The sequence below is a fragment of the Cannabis sativa genome, chromosome 1 (genome assembly GCF_029168945.1).
Source record: "Cannabis sativa cultivar Pink pepper isolate KNU-18-1 chromosome 1, ASM2916894v1, whole genome shotgun sequence".
In the NCBI taxonomy this organism is placed as follows: domain Eukaryota; kingdom Viridiplantae; phylum Streptophyta; class Magnoliopsida; order Rosales; family Cannabaceae; genus Cannabis; species Cannabis sativa.
In genome coordinates this window covers 30,981,479-30,996,918 of record NC_083601.1, presented here as the reverse complement: position 1 = coordinate 30,996,918, position 15,440 = coordinate 30,981,479, and the positions used below count along the sequence as shown (strand labels likewise).

Here is a 15,440-nt window from a genome sequence, read left to right as displayed (position 1 = left end):
ACATTCTTCATAAAGTCAAAGCTGGCAACCCATAATCATCTTCCACAAATTAAAAAAAAAGGAAAGTGAAAAATTGAAAATTTTGAACTGTGATTTTATTTTAAGAAAAAAAAAATAATAATAAACAAAAAACCATAGCTGACTAATAAACCTTCATTTCTTCTCTTTTCTTCATCTGAACCCCCAACAAATAATAATGGTGCTTTCGCGGCTTCGACAGCCCGTAATCTCGCGGACTCCTGCTCTGTTACGAGCTCGTCTCCTCTCATCTTCATCCTCCAGATCCTTCGCTCGGTACTTTCTCTTTCTCTCTATAAATACTTTTTTACGCTGCTAAATGCGAATTCGAACAGATCATTTGGTTTAATTGGAACAAATGACTCGAAAAGAAATTGATTTGGTTTTTAGAATCTATGATCAGTCCTGGCTGGCAGTGTTGATTGTTGTTATAGTTGTTTAAGGCAATTGTTGGATTTGATCGAGTTGGTAATGGAAGGTCTAGTGTTTTCAGATTTGTCTTTTTGGGGAGTCCCAAAAATGGCTAATTTTTATCAGCTTTATAGCTGTGGCTAGAGGAGTTTTTGTTATGATTGCAATTGTAATTCTCTTATGCGGCCATTGTGTATTCATTAGTATTGAAATGTGTGTTTCGGTTCATAAAATAGAGAATTTAGTTGTTCCAATGATATGATCCCTTGTAAATGTTTCAGTGGAGTAGTTTCCTTTAGATACTGAGAATGTAGAACCCTTTGGGCAAGAATTTATTGATTAAATTCCAGAATGCAGTCTCTTACAAATTTCCTTGTACGTACATTTCTAGTGATAAATGGCCTAAATTCAAGATGCTGGTAATCGTATTGTTTTCAACTTTTTTGGAGACTTATTCAATTCAACCATTTAACTGTATATTATATTTTCTTGATATCCTACTTCTCCAATTCACAAAATCTAGAAATTTCACAGTTTTGTAATGTTGGAATAAAATTTAGGGTACATTAGCTTTCAGGAGAAAACATAAGTACTAATATGTGTCCTTGAAGTACAGTTCATGTAATTATGCTGTTATAGTAAACTTCAGTTGTGTTTTATTGTTATTGTATCCCTAATGCGTAATGATCTTTCTGCCGCAATCCATGTTTTTAACATGGAATACATGTGTCATCTTGATCTCACTGAGATTTAACTTGAAAATTCAACATTTTAATAAATATACAGTTGTTTCAAATTTCAATTTATTTACTCAGGCTGACAATATTTTTCTGGATAACTGGACTTGACTTTGTTTGACCAATGATTGTTGAATACACATTATTAACTTTTCACTTTTCATGTTTTCTGTTGCAGAAGTTGCAGTGAGCTAAATTCTATTGTGGGTGATCAGAACACTTTACAGAGGTTTTTATTTATTTATTTATTTTTCTCATTATCATCATTCTATTTGTCCATTGTTAAAAATTCAGATTATGCTTCTTTGGCTGCTTCCATAACCTGTGCATTCACCGTCCTTGGAATTCTTGAAAAATTATTTTGCTAGCAATTTACTTTTTACAAATTAGTTTTTCTAATAATAAGTTTTGCAATCTATTTTTTTAAAAATATATATTTTCTGCATTGTTTTATCCCTACATAATTATTTTGATATGATTAATGGTGTTGAAAGTTTTTTGAAAGTTGAACTGAACTAGTAAACTACATCTTGGGGAAATCATTCTTATAACCAACTTAACTTTTTCAAACAGATATAGCAGCTCTTATTCATGTTTGGTTTAAGCTTGTGGTTGATCTTTCACTATAACTACAAGCAAAAGCAATTATTTGTTCATCTCAATTTTTTAGTTTCCTCTACTTTTTAATTAACATGTAAGTGCATGTTTACAATACAAACTTCTCTATACTAACCATTTTAGGCCTTGCTTGAGTTTTTTTAATGAATTAGTTTAGACTAGTATAGATTTCTTTTTGTATCTTTCTCTCTTTTTTTCTTACCTTTTCCACAAGCTTACTCATATAAGATTTGATCAGGCCCACATCATTGTTCACACTTGGCAGAGTTCAGGGTGTATCTTTTGTTCACAAGGTTAGTACATCACATTATATTGGTTAAGCATACTGGAATACTAGTTTCTCCTCTAATCCTATTTTAAATTTCAGCAATGGATTGGTGTCAAGCACTTCTCAACTACAGGTATGATTTTATTTGTGTATTATGTATATATTTAGTTAAGCTTTATCTTTGTGATTCGTGGCTTTGTGTCTTAAAGTTACATCTTTATCTATCATTGCCACCCTTGATTTTTAATGTAACTACTTATTGAATATCATCATTGTAATAGGTCATGCTTGTTGTACATAATTTTCTGCTCCAATTTTTATTAGAAAGTTAATTGCTGATGCAGATCCTTCACATCAAGTGCTTGGGATGCCTGCTTTGTCTCCTACAATGGTAAGCATGTGGTTGGAGAAATTTCATAGGACATCTTTTCAATTTCCTTCTTTGTCTCCAATGAACATAGATGCCTACTTGTTGCTATTTTGTAGGATCAAGGTAACATAGCAAAGTGGAGGAAGAAAGAAGGAGATAAGGTTAGTTACTTATTCCCTTTAAGTCTATACACTAGTAGAGCTATGTGCCTTTGTTTTTCGTTTTAGCAAAACTTTACATAAATATAAGAACACATTAGCTTCTGCGACTAGAATAAAACAACTATTTTATACCTATCTTTTTTGAAACAAAAGAACCCTACGAGTATTATTAGTATGGAGAAACAAGCATTTTCCTGAAAAGCAACAGAAAACCGCCCGACTCTATATTCAGAGAAGAGAAGGTGAATTTGTGTAACAGAAAGGTACAAAATTGAGTTACAAAATGCAATGCCAATGCCAAATATCTATGCAACTCTGTTACGCTTATCTTATCAGTATTATCTGTCTCCCTTATTATTGTTCTTGATATAACAGATTGAAGTGGGTGATGTACTATGTGAAATCGAAACTGACAAAGCTACTCTTGAGTTTGAAAGTCAAGAAGAAGGGTAATGTAATTAATAACAGTCATGATACTTTAACTATGGGGCGATACAAATGTATGATCCTTTAATCATTTTTGCTTTTGTATCTGGATGATTCAACAGGTTTCTTGCTAAGATACTGGTACCAGAAGGTTCAAAAGATGTACCTGTGGGACAACCTATTGCAATAACGGTAGTGTATAATCCTCATTGATGTTTGTATTTATATTATGATAGACCTTTTTTCTGATTTTTCACCAAGGCCGTATTTTGTTCACCGTATTTTACTGTGTTTGGTTATAAATGTGTTGCAAGACATGGATAAATAATGTTAGAAGTGGTATAGCTTCTTATTTATTGTAAAGTTTTGCCAACAATCATTTACAAACCCTAACTGCCTCATGTTTTAATAGAGAATAACAATAAGGAATAAGTGAAAGAAAGACAATTTGAAAAGTAAATGATGAGAGAGAAAGTGGAGATTTATAGATGCGGGAGAAAATTCAGTAGAAAATAAAGAGAGGAAAATTCAAAAGAGAATAAAGAAGATGAAATTGAAGAGAGCAAGAATGAGAGAAATTAAAGAGTGAAAGAATGAGGAGAGGGTGATAATAAGATTGATATGCCTCCACCATACCTTACTTATGCAGAGTGGAAAATGGAAAAGGCCAAGAATGTGTGCCAAGTTTGTGAGAAGGGACATTGGGAATTGGGTTAATCAACTGTTTGTATTTTATAACCTAGCTGGTTTTGGTTATGGCTTGACAGGCATCCTTGAATGAGTTAACTTTGAGTTTGTAATAGAGAGAATTTATTAGAGGGGTATTGTTTCCTGTTAGGAGAGTTCCAAGTCAAATTCATAAGGAGAATCAAAAATTTGAACAGAGAAAAAGTTTAGTTTGGAATCTATTACTCCGCCATACACTCTTTTTTTGGAATATAAGTTTTACAACATCTACCATATCAACACACTTTATGGTGTACCAAACATACCCTGAATTTATATTTATATATCTTGCTAACTGTGAGTAGTTCTCTTTCCTACATATTTTTGTTATACTTCACTTTTATTTCTATGTATTTTTGGTCAACTCCTGTCTCTTCTATTCTCTTATTTTTTACTCACTTCTTATTTGATTAGTTTATAATCAATTCTTTCTGTATGGTCAAAAACGTTACTGTTACTACAGTAATTTGATTTTGGTAAACGTTTATGTGCATTTCCAAGGTTGAAGACCAAGATGATATACAAAACATCCCTGCATCTGTAGCAGGAGGACCTGAGATTAAAAGGGAGATATCATCTAATCAGGATGTCAAGAATGAGGACAAGGCGCAAGAAACAAGTTCTGTGAAGATAAATACTTCTGATCTTCCTCCACATATTCTTCTTGAAATGCCAGCTCTATCCCCAACAATGGTGACAATTAATTAAAGTTTGTGTTTTGTTTCATTTTAAATTGTTGTTCTTCTGGCACTAAAGGCAATTATCTATTCCTACAGAACCAAGGGAATATTACTACATGGAGAAAGAAAGAAGGAGACAAGGTTAGTTGGTCATAATGTGATGTGTTCTGTTAGCCTACTCTTGAAATAATTTTTACATCTGGACAAAGCAACCGGTAAACATTTATGTAATTTTCTTATTCTTGATTACATAATCAAACAGATTGAAGTGGGTGATGTGCTATGTGAGATAGAAACTGATAAAGCAACCGTTGAATTTGAAAGTCTTGAAGAAGGGTAATGTTCTTTCCTTCTGCTAGTTTTCTTTGTTGAGCAGCACATAAATTTAAGCTTCTATTAATTATGTTAGTATATTCACCACAGCTTTTATATAGTCTAGATTATGATTTTTCATTCATTGTGAAAAATATCTATGAAGGGAGTTTCTAATTAACAAATAATCATTTGCTTTGATGGTAAAACTGTAGTTTCAAGCTTCCCTTATTACTAGTAATATTTTATTCCCCCAGTGAGCTTTTTAAAACATGCAAATCTTTTTTCATATATTCTTTTTTCACCCTGTTGGTTGCCTGGCATTGCAATGCAACCTTCTTTTTTCACCCTTAAGAGTCTAATTGCATTAATATAATTTCTTAGGTGTGTTTTGTGAGCCAATTTTTTTTTTAATTGTCTACTTTTGAGAGGAATATCATCTAAAACTTTGGATGAAATGTGCGTTTAGGTACTTGGCTAAAATACTAGCGCCCGAAGGTTCAAAAGATGTGCTTGTGGGGCAACCAATTGCAGTAACAGTAAGTTAATACTTGATAACAATTGTATAAATGTTTGATCTGGTTACTTTTTAGAAAGAGTATTGTTAAAAAGAAAATATCATAAATCACATTAAGTTGATACATCAATTGTCTGTTTAGGCCAACTTACAGCTAAATATCATACTAAATTGTAAAATGGCGGAACTGTTGAACTTTACTCATTGTCAGAGACATTTATTAGAACTGTCTAATGCAAGCCACATGAAAACTAAACTATTGGTTCTTTGGTCAGGTTGAGGAACTGGCCGATTTGGAAACTGTAAAAAATTCTGTAAGCAGTGGTTCATCTGTAAAAGAGGATAAGCCAATTCATCGTGATGTTAGGAAAGAAACTAGTGCACCAAAAACCTCTGTTAAAAGAGTTAGTCCGTCTGCAAAGTTGTTAATCACGGAACATGGGTTGGACATTTCAGTATTGGAGGCATCGGGTTCTCATGGTACGTTATTGAAAGGCGATGTGATGGCGGCAATCAAATCAGGAGTAGGATCTTATAAAGCTTCTTCGTCAAAAGAAAAGACACCATTGTCCCCTCAAATTCATAAAGATCGAACTACTCAGGCACCACCACCAAAGTCAAGATCTTCCTCTGAGAAGCCAGATTCATTTGAAGATTTCCCTAACAGTCAAGTTCGCAAGGTAGGCTTCATGTCATTGGGCAGGCTCTTATGATACTCGTATTTATTTGTTATTGCTGCCATTATTATTTTGGCAACATTCTAAAGTAGACAATGGAAAGCGTAAACATTTCAACCTAATTACAAATTAGTATGGGTCTATTGTCAGCTACTTTATAAAAAGAAAATACCGGAGATGGAAAACAACAGGATGGATTAATCGTGGGATGAGTTAAAATTTATACTAGAGTTATTTAAATGCTAATAAGAATTTTTTTACTTTTCAAATTGGAGGTTCCATCCATCTATCCCAAATTAAAAAATAACAATGATAATTTACCATAATGACACCAGAATAGGATCTCAGATTATGCAGGCAAAGTTCCGGGAAAAGAAAAGCAAGATAACTAGTATAATAATGATTAATAAGATTTTAGATCAAGTTCAGGATGGAGCTAGTATCTTTTCTACAAGCTTTTGTCATTGCAACACACATCTCAATATGTTAATAAATATCTAAATACAGCTTACACAGTAATTACAGAAATTAACCATACACAGATTAATGTCTTCTTGCTTTGAGTTATTATGATTCCAGATTAGAATTTAGTAGTGTTTTGTGTATTGACATATGTTGGAATATACAACCTTATGTTTGATGGTACTTCAAAATAGCTTTATCATATTATGCTGTACTAGTAGCAGTTCACTATTATGCTACTGTAAGATCGATATATTTTTATTTTTTGCAGGTGATTGCTAGAAGATTGTTGGAATCAAAACAAAATACACCACACTTGTATTTATCATCAGGTTCGTATACACTTTGGTCTTGTACTTTTGTTGATGTTGGTTATTCCACCTATAACATTCTTGTTTAAAACTTGTTTATCAGATGTTATTCTGGATCCTCTTCTTTCACTTAGAAAGGATCTTAAAGGTATGCGCCATAACTCTCATTGTTTCTTAGTTTTATTGACATATGCTTTGAGCTCAGGGATCATTTATTTTCTTGGTTTTCTTAACTTCAGAGAAACATGATGTCAAAGTATCAGTGAATGATATTGTGATTAAAGCTGTAGCTGTTGCATTAAGAAATGTACCAGAAGCAAATGGTAATTACTTATCAGCACTGTATGTAAATTATTATTACTATTTCTCCAAGTCTAATATATTTTTGTTATACATGGCAGCTTACTGGAATGCTGAGAAAGAAGAAGTCATTCTATGCGATTCTGTTGATATATCAATTGCAGTGGCCACTGAGAAGGTAATTTGTCAGCATTATTAGTTAATACTTGAGAGCTTCTCCAGCATCAATCACACTATAATCAGTACATTGCTACAGGGTTTGATGACTCCAATAGTGAGGAATGCTGACCAAAAAACAATATCGGCCATCTCCCGAGAGGTATGTCTTCAGTAATATTAATAATTTATTGCCACAGATTAATTTTCATGTTCCTTTTGCTGTCTTTCTTTTTCTGCGGTGTGAGCTGAAGACAGCTAACATGAACTAAGATTATAAAACAATGAGTTTTTGATATTGACCTAAATGATCTTGCATGTGTCGTATGAAAGCTTTAGGAATTCAAAGATAGTAGAGCAATTATAGGGTTTAGCAAACCATAAGTTTTTCTGGCTTCTATTCTATGCTCAGTATTCAAGATAGCTTACATCATTTGGACTCAGGTCAAGGAACTAGCTGAAAAGGCTCGAATGGGAAAGCTTAAGCCACACGAATTCCAAGGGGGGACTTTCAGGTGAATTTGTGTTGGCTATATCATTGTAACTCTTTTGTTCATGGCAAGGGCAACAATTACAAATCTCTGAATCTTGTTTCTGCAGCATTTCAAACTTGGGAATGTTTCCAGTGGACCAATTTTGTGCTATTATTAACCCTCCACAGGTTCGCTCCACAAATTTATTTTGTAGTATATAATATGCTTCCGGCCCTTGTTATTTCTTCATTTAAGTCAACTTATGAGATATTGCTGTTGGTGTACACTTCCATCTTCTTGTGCAGTCTGGTATCCTTGCTGTAGGCAGAGGCAACAAAGTTGTAGAACCAGTCATTGACAGTGACGGTAAGATGGTTGCTTAACATTATTTTCATTCAAATATTTGAGGCATAAAGGATTTCGCTAATGTAACTTTTCTCTCTTTCACCTAGGAATTGAGAAAGCAGCAGCTGTAACCAAAATGAATATGACATTGTCAGCTGATCATCGTGTTTTTGATGGCAAAGTTGGAGGTACATAATGCTAGATTCATTAGTTCCAATTTGTTGTTAGCATTATTAGATTCACTTATAACCTTCAATTTTGGTCGTAAACTAAGCTGCGTTATGGACCATGACCTTGCAGTTGTAGTCTTGAAAAGTGCAGTGTGAAGGGATTATTTTCCCCATAGCCTAGTTGAGAACCAGAAAATTATAGTAATTGCTATTTATGTGCTCAGGAAGAAATTGAACCTCATATTTTGTTGGAGCAAGCCTCGTGAATGACTATTTTGAGCTACCCTTCATGGGTAGTTCAAGTCCCTTTAGTGTGTGACCCGAAACATATTTTCAACATAGCCCCTAACCCTAGGTTTGTTGACAGTGAATCTATGTTCCCTTGTTCAGATTGCACTTGGCAGTCAAAATATTAGACTATACAGTGAAATAAGTCTTAACCCCTTGGGGATTGGTTAAGCGGCTTGTGGTTTGCCATTTCGGGCTTCTGTTTTTCACATAGTTAGAGTATAGCGCGGGGAGTTCAACACCCTTAAAGATTGTAGGGCTAGGAAAGCTGATGCTCAAGCTGGCAGAATCTAGTTTTAAAATTGAGCTACCTTAGTGGATTTGGGAACATACTAGATGTTAAAAAGGAGATAAGCTAAGACTAGATCAGCTCATCATATAATTTCGGTTCAATCTTTGTTAGTAGTCTTTGCCTACTTTCTAACTACGAATCTCCTATCTATTTTTCAGGTGCATTCCTCTCAGCCTTAAGTTCAAACTTCAGCGACATTAGACGGCTTCTTTTGTAAGAACATAGAGAAGCACATCAATTTAGTTTGAATTTGCAAGAGAGCAATAACGGTAGCGGAGTTTACTTCAAAAACCAACTCAACAGTTGCAGAGTCACATTTTTTTTTTCCTGAAATTTCCTGGGCTTCAACGTTTGCATTTGTTGTGCCAAACAGTTTTCCTAAAACTCACTTGGTGCATCAAATTCAAACTGTGAATAACAAAGCTGATTGATTGATTGATGCAAGGTTTTGTATAATTCTTTTTTCACGGTTTCCTTTTAAACAAAAGAAGAGAGGATGTACCCAAAATGCACAGGAAAACTGATCAATAAATAAGTTTATTTCCCATTATCAATAATTTTTGCCGTGTTATTATAATATGAGTTTCCATAAATATGAATCACTGTTATCATAATGAGTTTCATTATAGTTTTGTCATTAAAAAGAAGATTGGAATGAGTTTCTCACTAATTTTTTACTGGAATTATTGTGAAGGAATAAAAATAGATTCATTGTTAGGAGGTTTTTATTAGCAGCCTCCACTCTAACATATTATATAATTTGAGTCCCTAATATTTTGTTCCAAGCAATCTATGAAAGTTCACAAGGCAAAAAATGGTGGAACTTGCCATTGTCATCTTATAATTACAATTTCATTCTAGATATAAATGCTCACAAAATTTCCTTATGAATTTGAAACCTGAAGCAAAAGAACTAAATATTTTAACTCCCCTATTAAACTACAAAAAGATCACCATTCGGACAAAAGGGTCATTGGAGGGGACTCTCTTTGAAAGCCAGTGGTTCATACCATTGGGGGCCAAAGCCAGCAGCTTTTCTGGCTTCTTCATTGAAAGGAGGCTTCAATGGTCCCCTGAAGTATGATCTGACTATAGAATGGAACTTTTTTATTATTTCTTCATTCTCCTCTATTGCTTCACTTCCAACTTCGCCTTCTCGAGATGCCAAACTATCTGGAAGTGAAAGAGTTGGAGACCTCAGGCAGAGATACTTGAACCATTTGACTCCAGCTGCACAGTGGGTAACCTCTTCAGGATAAACTACGCTCTCAAGTAGATCAGCTGTTTCATTGTCACCTCCATTGCGAAATCGGCTGATAGTTGTTGGTAAAACATCGAGTCCTCTTGCCTGTGTTCAAATCCCAGTAAGTAATATTCAAAAGTACATCTGTTAACGAATCTTCACGCATAAAGGTTCTGTAGCTTTTTCATGTACTAGTTAAAAACAGCCCTCATAAATTAAAGCATCAAAAAGCAAAATAATTCATCGTTGAAAACAATGTTCGAAAAGGCTTATAGCATGAGAAAATCATTGTCAGTAAAAGATGTAAGAATACATCCGATTTGAAATGAGTCCATCATTCTTAAACTTATATATGTGTGTGTGTGGGGCATGTACAAAGTGCACAAATGAATCTAGCTCAATCACCTCCAGAGAGAGATCCAAATAGAAGTACTTTTCCATCATTTTCAAGCCCACATTCAGATTGCAAGTTACTTCTCACAGATATCATTGCTTGAAAAATCTTGCGTTGAATCAACTATACGCTAGCTGAACAAATTATTAAGAAACATATGCCTACTCCTCGACCATAGTGGGTTATTATCCACATTTTCTACTTAAAGAAACTATTCATTCTAGCTTTTCTTGGTATTTCAATAAAGCTAACCTCGAGGATAGGACATGTACTACAAATATGTCACAATTTTAACTTTCATTATTAACCCTTTTTAGATCCAAATCAATGTAACTCCACACTATAACATGAGACACTAAAAAAAGGATATACGACCTTAAGACATTATTTTGTGATTTGTTCTCAATGATAAGGGGTGTTGAACTCTTCATGACAAACTACAAGTTTCATGTTCTCTAGAGATTCTAGGATTAACTGGTCTCCAATTTTGAACTCAAGCTAAGTAAGCGAGTTCAGGGGAATATTGATATATTTTTATAAAATACAAAAAGAATGAATGTTTCCAGTGAAGCAGACCTCATGGACGCAATGCTCAACTGCTAGACGAGCCAGCAGATCCTTGGAAGTGGAAGTGGCAGAGTCCCAAAGGCCATCATGAGCTGGTAAAGCTCCATAATAAGACCCCAGCTCCTTGAGTCTTGCCGCAAGAAGAGTAAAGTGGCGACCTTCATCCTGAGCCACCTTAACAAAATCCGTGAAGAACTCTCTCGGCATTGCCTCTTGCTTACCAAAACGGGCAATAATATCCTACCAAACAAACACTAACATTCAAAATTCATACTATAGAGTATAGACACATGAAAACAACAAAAATAAAACGGTGCATCCAAAGGATACAATTTAAATCAAGTAACAAGACTTAAACATATGCAAAAGTCTCCTACATGGGTGCTCTTATTAACTTTCAGTTTCAGAGAACCCAACAAAAAATAAAAAATAAAACTCTGCAATCAAGTTTTCCATTTTTACAGTGTAAAAGAAGCTCAAGAAACTAAAAACAAAAGAAAGAAAGAAAGAGTACCCAAGACAAGTCAATAGCCCAGCTTTCAGTATGGGTAAGACTATGAACAATGGCCTGTCTACTCTGTAAGCTCCCAGCTTTCCCAAGCTTCGGCATAAGGCTTGGAGACACCAACTTAACCTATACCCACAGAACAAATTCCCATTAACTACGCGTAAAATAAATAAAAAAGAAAGAGAGAATTAGAGTAAATTAAGAAAAGCCTACGTCGGAGAGCCTGGCGGGTCGATCCGGTACGATGGGGTCTAGAGTTGGATGGTAGGGACGAGTAATCTCTCCTTGAAGCCATCGAGAGGCAACCGAATCGCCAAGCCGAGCCTTTTCAAATGGGTCAGCCGTGTTGAGAACTTGGAGCGCAGCTTCCACCAACGTCTCCTCCTTCGCACTCATTTCTCTTCTTCCTTCTTCGGCTTCTCACGTCGTCAACCAACCATAGCTATTACCAGTCATAACTTGAAATTACAACGGGCTCGTCAGGTTAATTTGGGCCGGGCCGGGTTTACCATAGGGCCCAACAGTTTTTGTCACTCTTTAACGAAGCCATTGTTGTTTCTTTTGGAATTTCTTTCTTTTCAGACTGACTTAAGCAACTCAGATGAATCAACCGGTGAGTCTCCGAAACGAGTCGACTCACCATCGTCTGTACGATTTCGCCAAGTCTGCTCTGATAAAGATTTTTGTTCATCCCTACGCCAAGGTTTGCGATTTGTATTGCGGAGAAGGAGTAGACACTGAGAAGTGGGACGAAGCTCAAATTGGTCACTACATTGGAATTGGTACTTATACAAATTTCTTCATTTCTATCGTAATTATGTTTGGTATCAATTTTTGTTATTGTTTTTCTTTTTTTCTAGTGGGTTATTGGAATAAGGTAATGATATAAAGATGTGCTTCTTTCTTTTTCTTTGTTTGTTGAGGTGAATAGATATTTCCTCGTCTGGAATTAGCCAAAGAAAAGAAGAATGGGAGAGCCATAGAAAAGTTTACACTGCTGAGTTCATTGAGCTTGATCCTTGCACTGTGAGTATCTCACTAATTAAACTTGCATGGTTGAAAATAATGCCTATCAACACCAATTGTAGAATCCATAAATGTTATATTATATATATATATATAATATATAAATATATTTTTAATGTTATGTATGACAGGAATATGTAGAACCACACTTGCAGGAGCAGAGCAATTCTGCTGATTACGTTTGCTGCTTGCAACAGTTGCAGGTTTCTTTCTTTGTTTGTTTCTATATTTATATGTATATATATATATATATATATATATATAACAGATTAGACATCTTATTCTTTGAGAGCTTTGTTTATTTAATATTACATGCAGCATTGTTTTCAAACTGAGGATAGAGCAAGAAGACTTCTCCATAATGTGTCGTCTTTGTTGAAACCAGGGGGTTATTTTTTTGGTATTACTCCTGACTCATCTACAATATGGTATGGACTTATAATTGTGAAACAAAATGCTTACTTTTCAAGTTGTGTTTTTCTTCAAAAAATAAACAAACACTTCGATTGATTCCAGTGCTTCTATCGAATGAAAAATGGTGTAATCTCTCCTCTCTCTGTGCAGGGCGAAGTACCAAAAGAATGTGGAAGCATACCATAATAAGATGGCCAGCATGAAGCCCAACATTGTTCCCAATTGCATTCGATCGGAAAGTTATATGATCACCTTTGAAATCGAGGAGGAAAAGTATGTGTCTATAATTAGCAAGGCTATATTGGATACTCTTTACATTTTCCTTGTTTGGTTGGTGCAACTTGTGAAGTTTTTTCAATTTTTATGTACTTATATTTGCAGGTTCCCATTATTTGGAAAGAAATATCAGCTAAAATTCACCAATGATGCCGCTGCTGAAACCCATTGCCTGGTTCATTTCCCAAGCTTCATCAGGTTTATCTCTGCATTCTATAACATTGTTTACAAAAGAGATAAAGTTGATTGTCAGCCTTTGGCACTATTAGTGCCAAGTTCATGGATTTATAGAAGTAACTCCATGTTGATAGCTTTGAGGCTATGAATTTCATCAGATGTTATGTTGCCATTTTTGAATCTGGAGTATAGATTAGTCAAAATCAAAGCTTAAAACTATAGTCAGACAATGATATTTTAACAATGTAGCAACGTAGTGTAAGGGACTTTGAATTGGGGTTGCAAGCTTCTCCTTCCTTCTGTGTATACACAAGTGTAAAATTCGCATTATCCCATTTTGATTTTGCAAAATGATCTAAATTTTGGACCCTGCCATACACAGGTTGGCCAGAGAAGCTGGTCTTGAGTACGTAGAAATTCAAAACCTAACTGAATTTTACGAAGACAACAGGTTTGTGAATTGCATTTTTGTTATATCCTTTAGGACTGTCTTAATTGACTTGTGACTCAAGATTTTCAGCCCTTTTTTTCCTTTTCTCTTTTTAAATGATTTTATTTAAACATTGTTTGAAATAGATTATTCTTTCCCATCTTTCGCTATTGCTGTAAGAGCGCAATTTACAGGCATGATTATGAATTTTGGTCCCAACCTGGTTGATCCGAGAGGGAGACTTCTTCCTCGATCATTTGACTTGTTAGGTAATGCGTCTGTACACCTTACCGTGTTTAGAATATCATCTTCTTCAGTTTAGAATTTGCTTAAAATGATCTTTTACTTGTTCTTAATGTTCTTCCCTAGGTCTGTATACCACATTCATATTTCAAAAGCCTGATCCAGATGTTGCTCCACCTCTTATGACGCCATTACTGGAAGATGCAAGTTATAAGAATGATGAGGCAAGCACTTTTGTAATTTATAAGACAGAAGCTACAATTAGTTCGATATTTTCTTCAACTGATAATTTGTCTCCCTTATGTGTTGTCGAGTAAATGACAATTTGATTTGTGCTTGTTTTAGAGAGAATGGCATGCTACCGGTTGGAACGATGATGAAATGGCTGTGCATGTGGAGCCACCAACGGTACCACCCTCTCTACCAACACTGCCCACAATGCCAGTGCCGCCAGTTCCATCTGTACCACCGGCGGCACCTGCTGGACTTGGTAACATAAGTGAGCAAAAGGGAATTTTAGGGCCTGGCCCTGCCGAGTTACGTTTTTCTGAGGCACTCTGAGATGATGCAAGCAAGAATTTTAGTGTTCTCTCCTTCTCTTCTGTTAACTTTTTGTAGGCTCTTGTTTTTCTAGTTGAAGAACTTTTTTTTATCACAAGTTCGAATATGGGTTTCACGGTTTATCCCCATTTCCCAACCCCCTTACTACTAAACCAACCTAGTAGCTTTTGTAGTTGAACTATTAATATACCAAAATGTAAACTATCAATTATGTAATATCTTCTTTTCTTTTTTTTTTTTTTTTCGGGATTATGTAATTCATCTTTGGCATGCTTTCAATAATGAGAAACTAGCACCTTGCAAAAAAAAAAATAATAATAAATAAATAAATAGAAAGTAGCTGGATTTAACAATTAGTTGAAGAAAAAGATCAAGTTACTTTGTGGACATAGGTAAGGATACCAAATTATGCAATTAAAACACAAGAGGCTGAAAATAATTTATCCACTTAGTGAAGCTGAGTATTAACACCAGAAAGTTAGGATATATATGTTTGTTTGCTTAATTTTTTATATATATATAAAAATTATATTACAGTAGAACTTCTATCTAAGAATACTCTTCAAGAATAACCTCTAATTTATTATAAAAAAATCAAGTCCTAATTTTGGCCAATTATAAATAAGAATAACTTTTAAATTGTAATTAGTTATACATTTTTTAAGTCCCATATTAACAAATTATACATCTATATAAGAATAATTACATTTTAATAAAATATATATATATGTTTTGTAAATTTATTTATATAAAATTAATAAATTTTATTCCAAATTGTAATATATGTATTAACATTATATTTACTCTAAAATAATTCTATTATAATAAAGTATTAATAATTATTTATTGTTATTATTGTTATATTGATATTTTTTGGTATTTT

At 34.3% G+C, this 15,440-nt stretch overlaps 3 protein-coding genes across 3 annotated transcripts; 2 read left to right on the top strand and 1 right to left on the bottom strand.

The window, feature by feature from the left end:
* Positions 1-157: 157 nt before the first annotated feature.
* LOC115706093 (dihydrolipoyllysine-residue acetyltransferase component 1 of pyruvate dehydrogenase complex, mitochondrial) lies at positions 158-9,275 on the top strand. Its single transcript, XM_030633616.2, has 23 exons — positions 158-294; positions 1,345-1,395; positions 2,023-2,077; positions 2,152-2,185; positions 2,397-2,443; positions 2,539-2,583; positions 2,959-3,032; positions 3,132-3,201; positions 4,237-4,428; positions 4,512-4,556; positions 4,678-4,751; positions 5,197-5,266; positions 5,520-5,924; positions 6,655-6,715; positions 6,798-6,842; positions 6,934-7,017; positions 7,096-7,172; positions 7,251-7,313; positions 7,595-7,665; positions 7,751-7,811; positions 7,929-7,989; positions 8,076-8,156; positions 8,877-9,275. The coding sequence occupies exons 1-23, from the start codon at positions 197-199 to the stop codon at positions 8,933-8,935; spliced, it is 1,923 nt and encodes a 640-aa protein (XP_030489476.2). The 5' UTR covers positions 158-196; the 3' UTR covers positions 8,936-9,275.
* Positions 9,276-9,377: 102 nt separating this feature from the next.
* On the bottom strand, positions 9,378-11,848 carry LOC115706095 (uncharacterized). The gene is made up of 4 exons (XM_030633618.2): positions 11,644-11,848; positions 11,437-11,556; positions 10,932-11,162; positions 9,378-10,066 (listed from the first exon to the last, which is right to left on the bottom strand). The coding sequence occupies exons 1-4, from the start codon at positions 11,824-11,826 to the stop codon at positions 9,689-9,691; spliced, it is 912 nt and encodes a 303-aa protein (XP_030489478.2). The 5' UTR covers positions 11,827-11,848; the 3' UTR covers positions 9,378-9,688.
* A 183-nt stretch (positions 11,849-12,031) lies between these two features.
* Positions 12,032-14,792, top strand: LOC115706094 (mRNA cap guanine-N7 methyltransferase 2). Its single transcript, XM_030633617.2, has 10 exons — positions 12,032-12,212; positions 12,362-12,456; positions 12,588-12,659; positions 12,775-12,884; positions 13,021-13,143; positions 13,252-13,344; positions 13,706-13,774; positions 13,934-14,022; positions 14,123-14,220; positions 14,342-14,792. Exons 1-10 carry the CDS (start codon positions 12,032-12,034, stop codon positions 14,555-14,557), a joined length of 1,146 nt encoding a protein of 381 aa, XP_030489477.2. The 3' UTR covers positions 14,558-14,792.
* The last annotated feature ends 648 nt before the right edge of the window (positions 14,793-15,440 follow it).

Coding starts and splice junctions, on each gene's coding strand:
- LOC115706095 (XM_030633618.2), bottom strand. CDS start 11,826: ATGAGTGCGAAGGAGGAGACGTTGGTGGAAGCTGCGCTCCAAGTTCTC. Junction 11,557..11,643: donor GACCCGCCAGGCTCTCCGAC/GTAGGCTTTTCT, acceptor CTGTGGGTATAG/GTTAAGTTGGTGTCTCCAAG. Junction 10,067..10,931: donor TTGAGCATTGCGTCCATGAG/GTCTGCTTCACT, acceptor ATTTGAACACAG/GCAAGAGGACTCGATGTTTT.
- LOC115706094 (XM_030633617.2), top strand. CDS start 12,032: ATGAATCAACCGGTGAGTCTCCGAAACGAGTCGACTCACCATCGTCTG. Junction 12,213..12,361: donor TGGTCACTACATTGGAATTG/GTACTTATACAA, acceptor TGAGGTGAATAG/ATATTTCCTCGTCTGGAATT. Junction 14,221..14,341: donor CAAGTTATAAGAATGATGAG/GCAAGCACTTTT, acceptor TGCTTGTTTTAG/AGAGAATGGCATGCTACCGG.
- LOC115706093 (XM_030633616.2), top strand. CDS start 197: ATGGTGCTTTCGCGGCTTCGACAGCCCGTAATCTCGCGGACTCCTGCT. Junction 2,444..2,538: donor CTGCTTTGTCTCCTACAATG/GTAAGCATGTGG, acceptor GCTATTTTGTAG/GATCAAGGTAACATAGCAAA. Junction 7,018..7,095: donor AAATGTACCAGAAGCAAATG/GTAATTACTTAT, acceptor TATACATGGCAG/CTTACTGGAATGCTGAGAAA.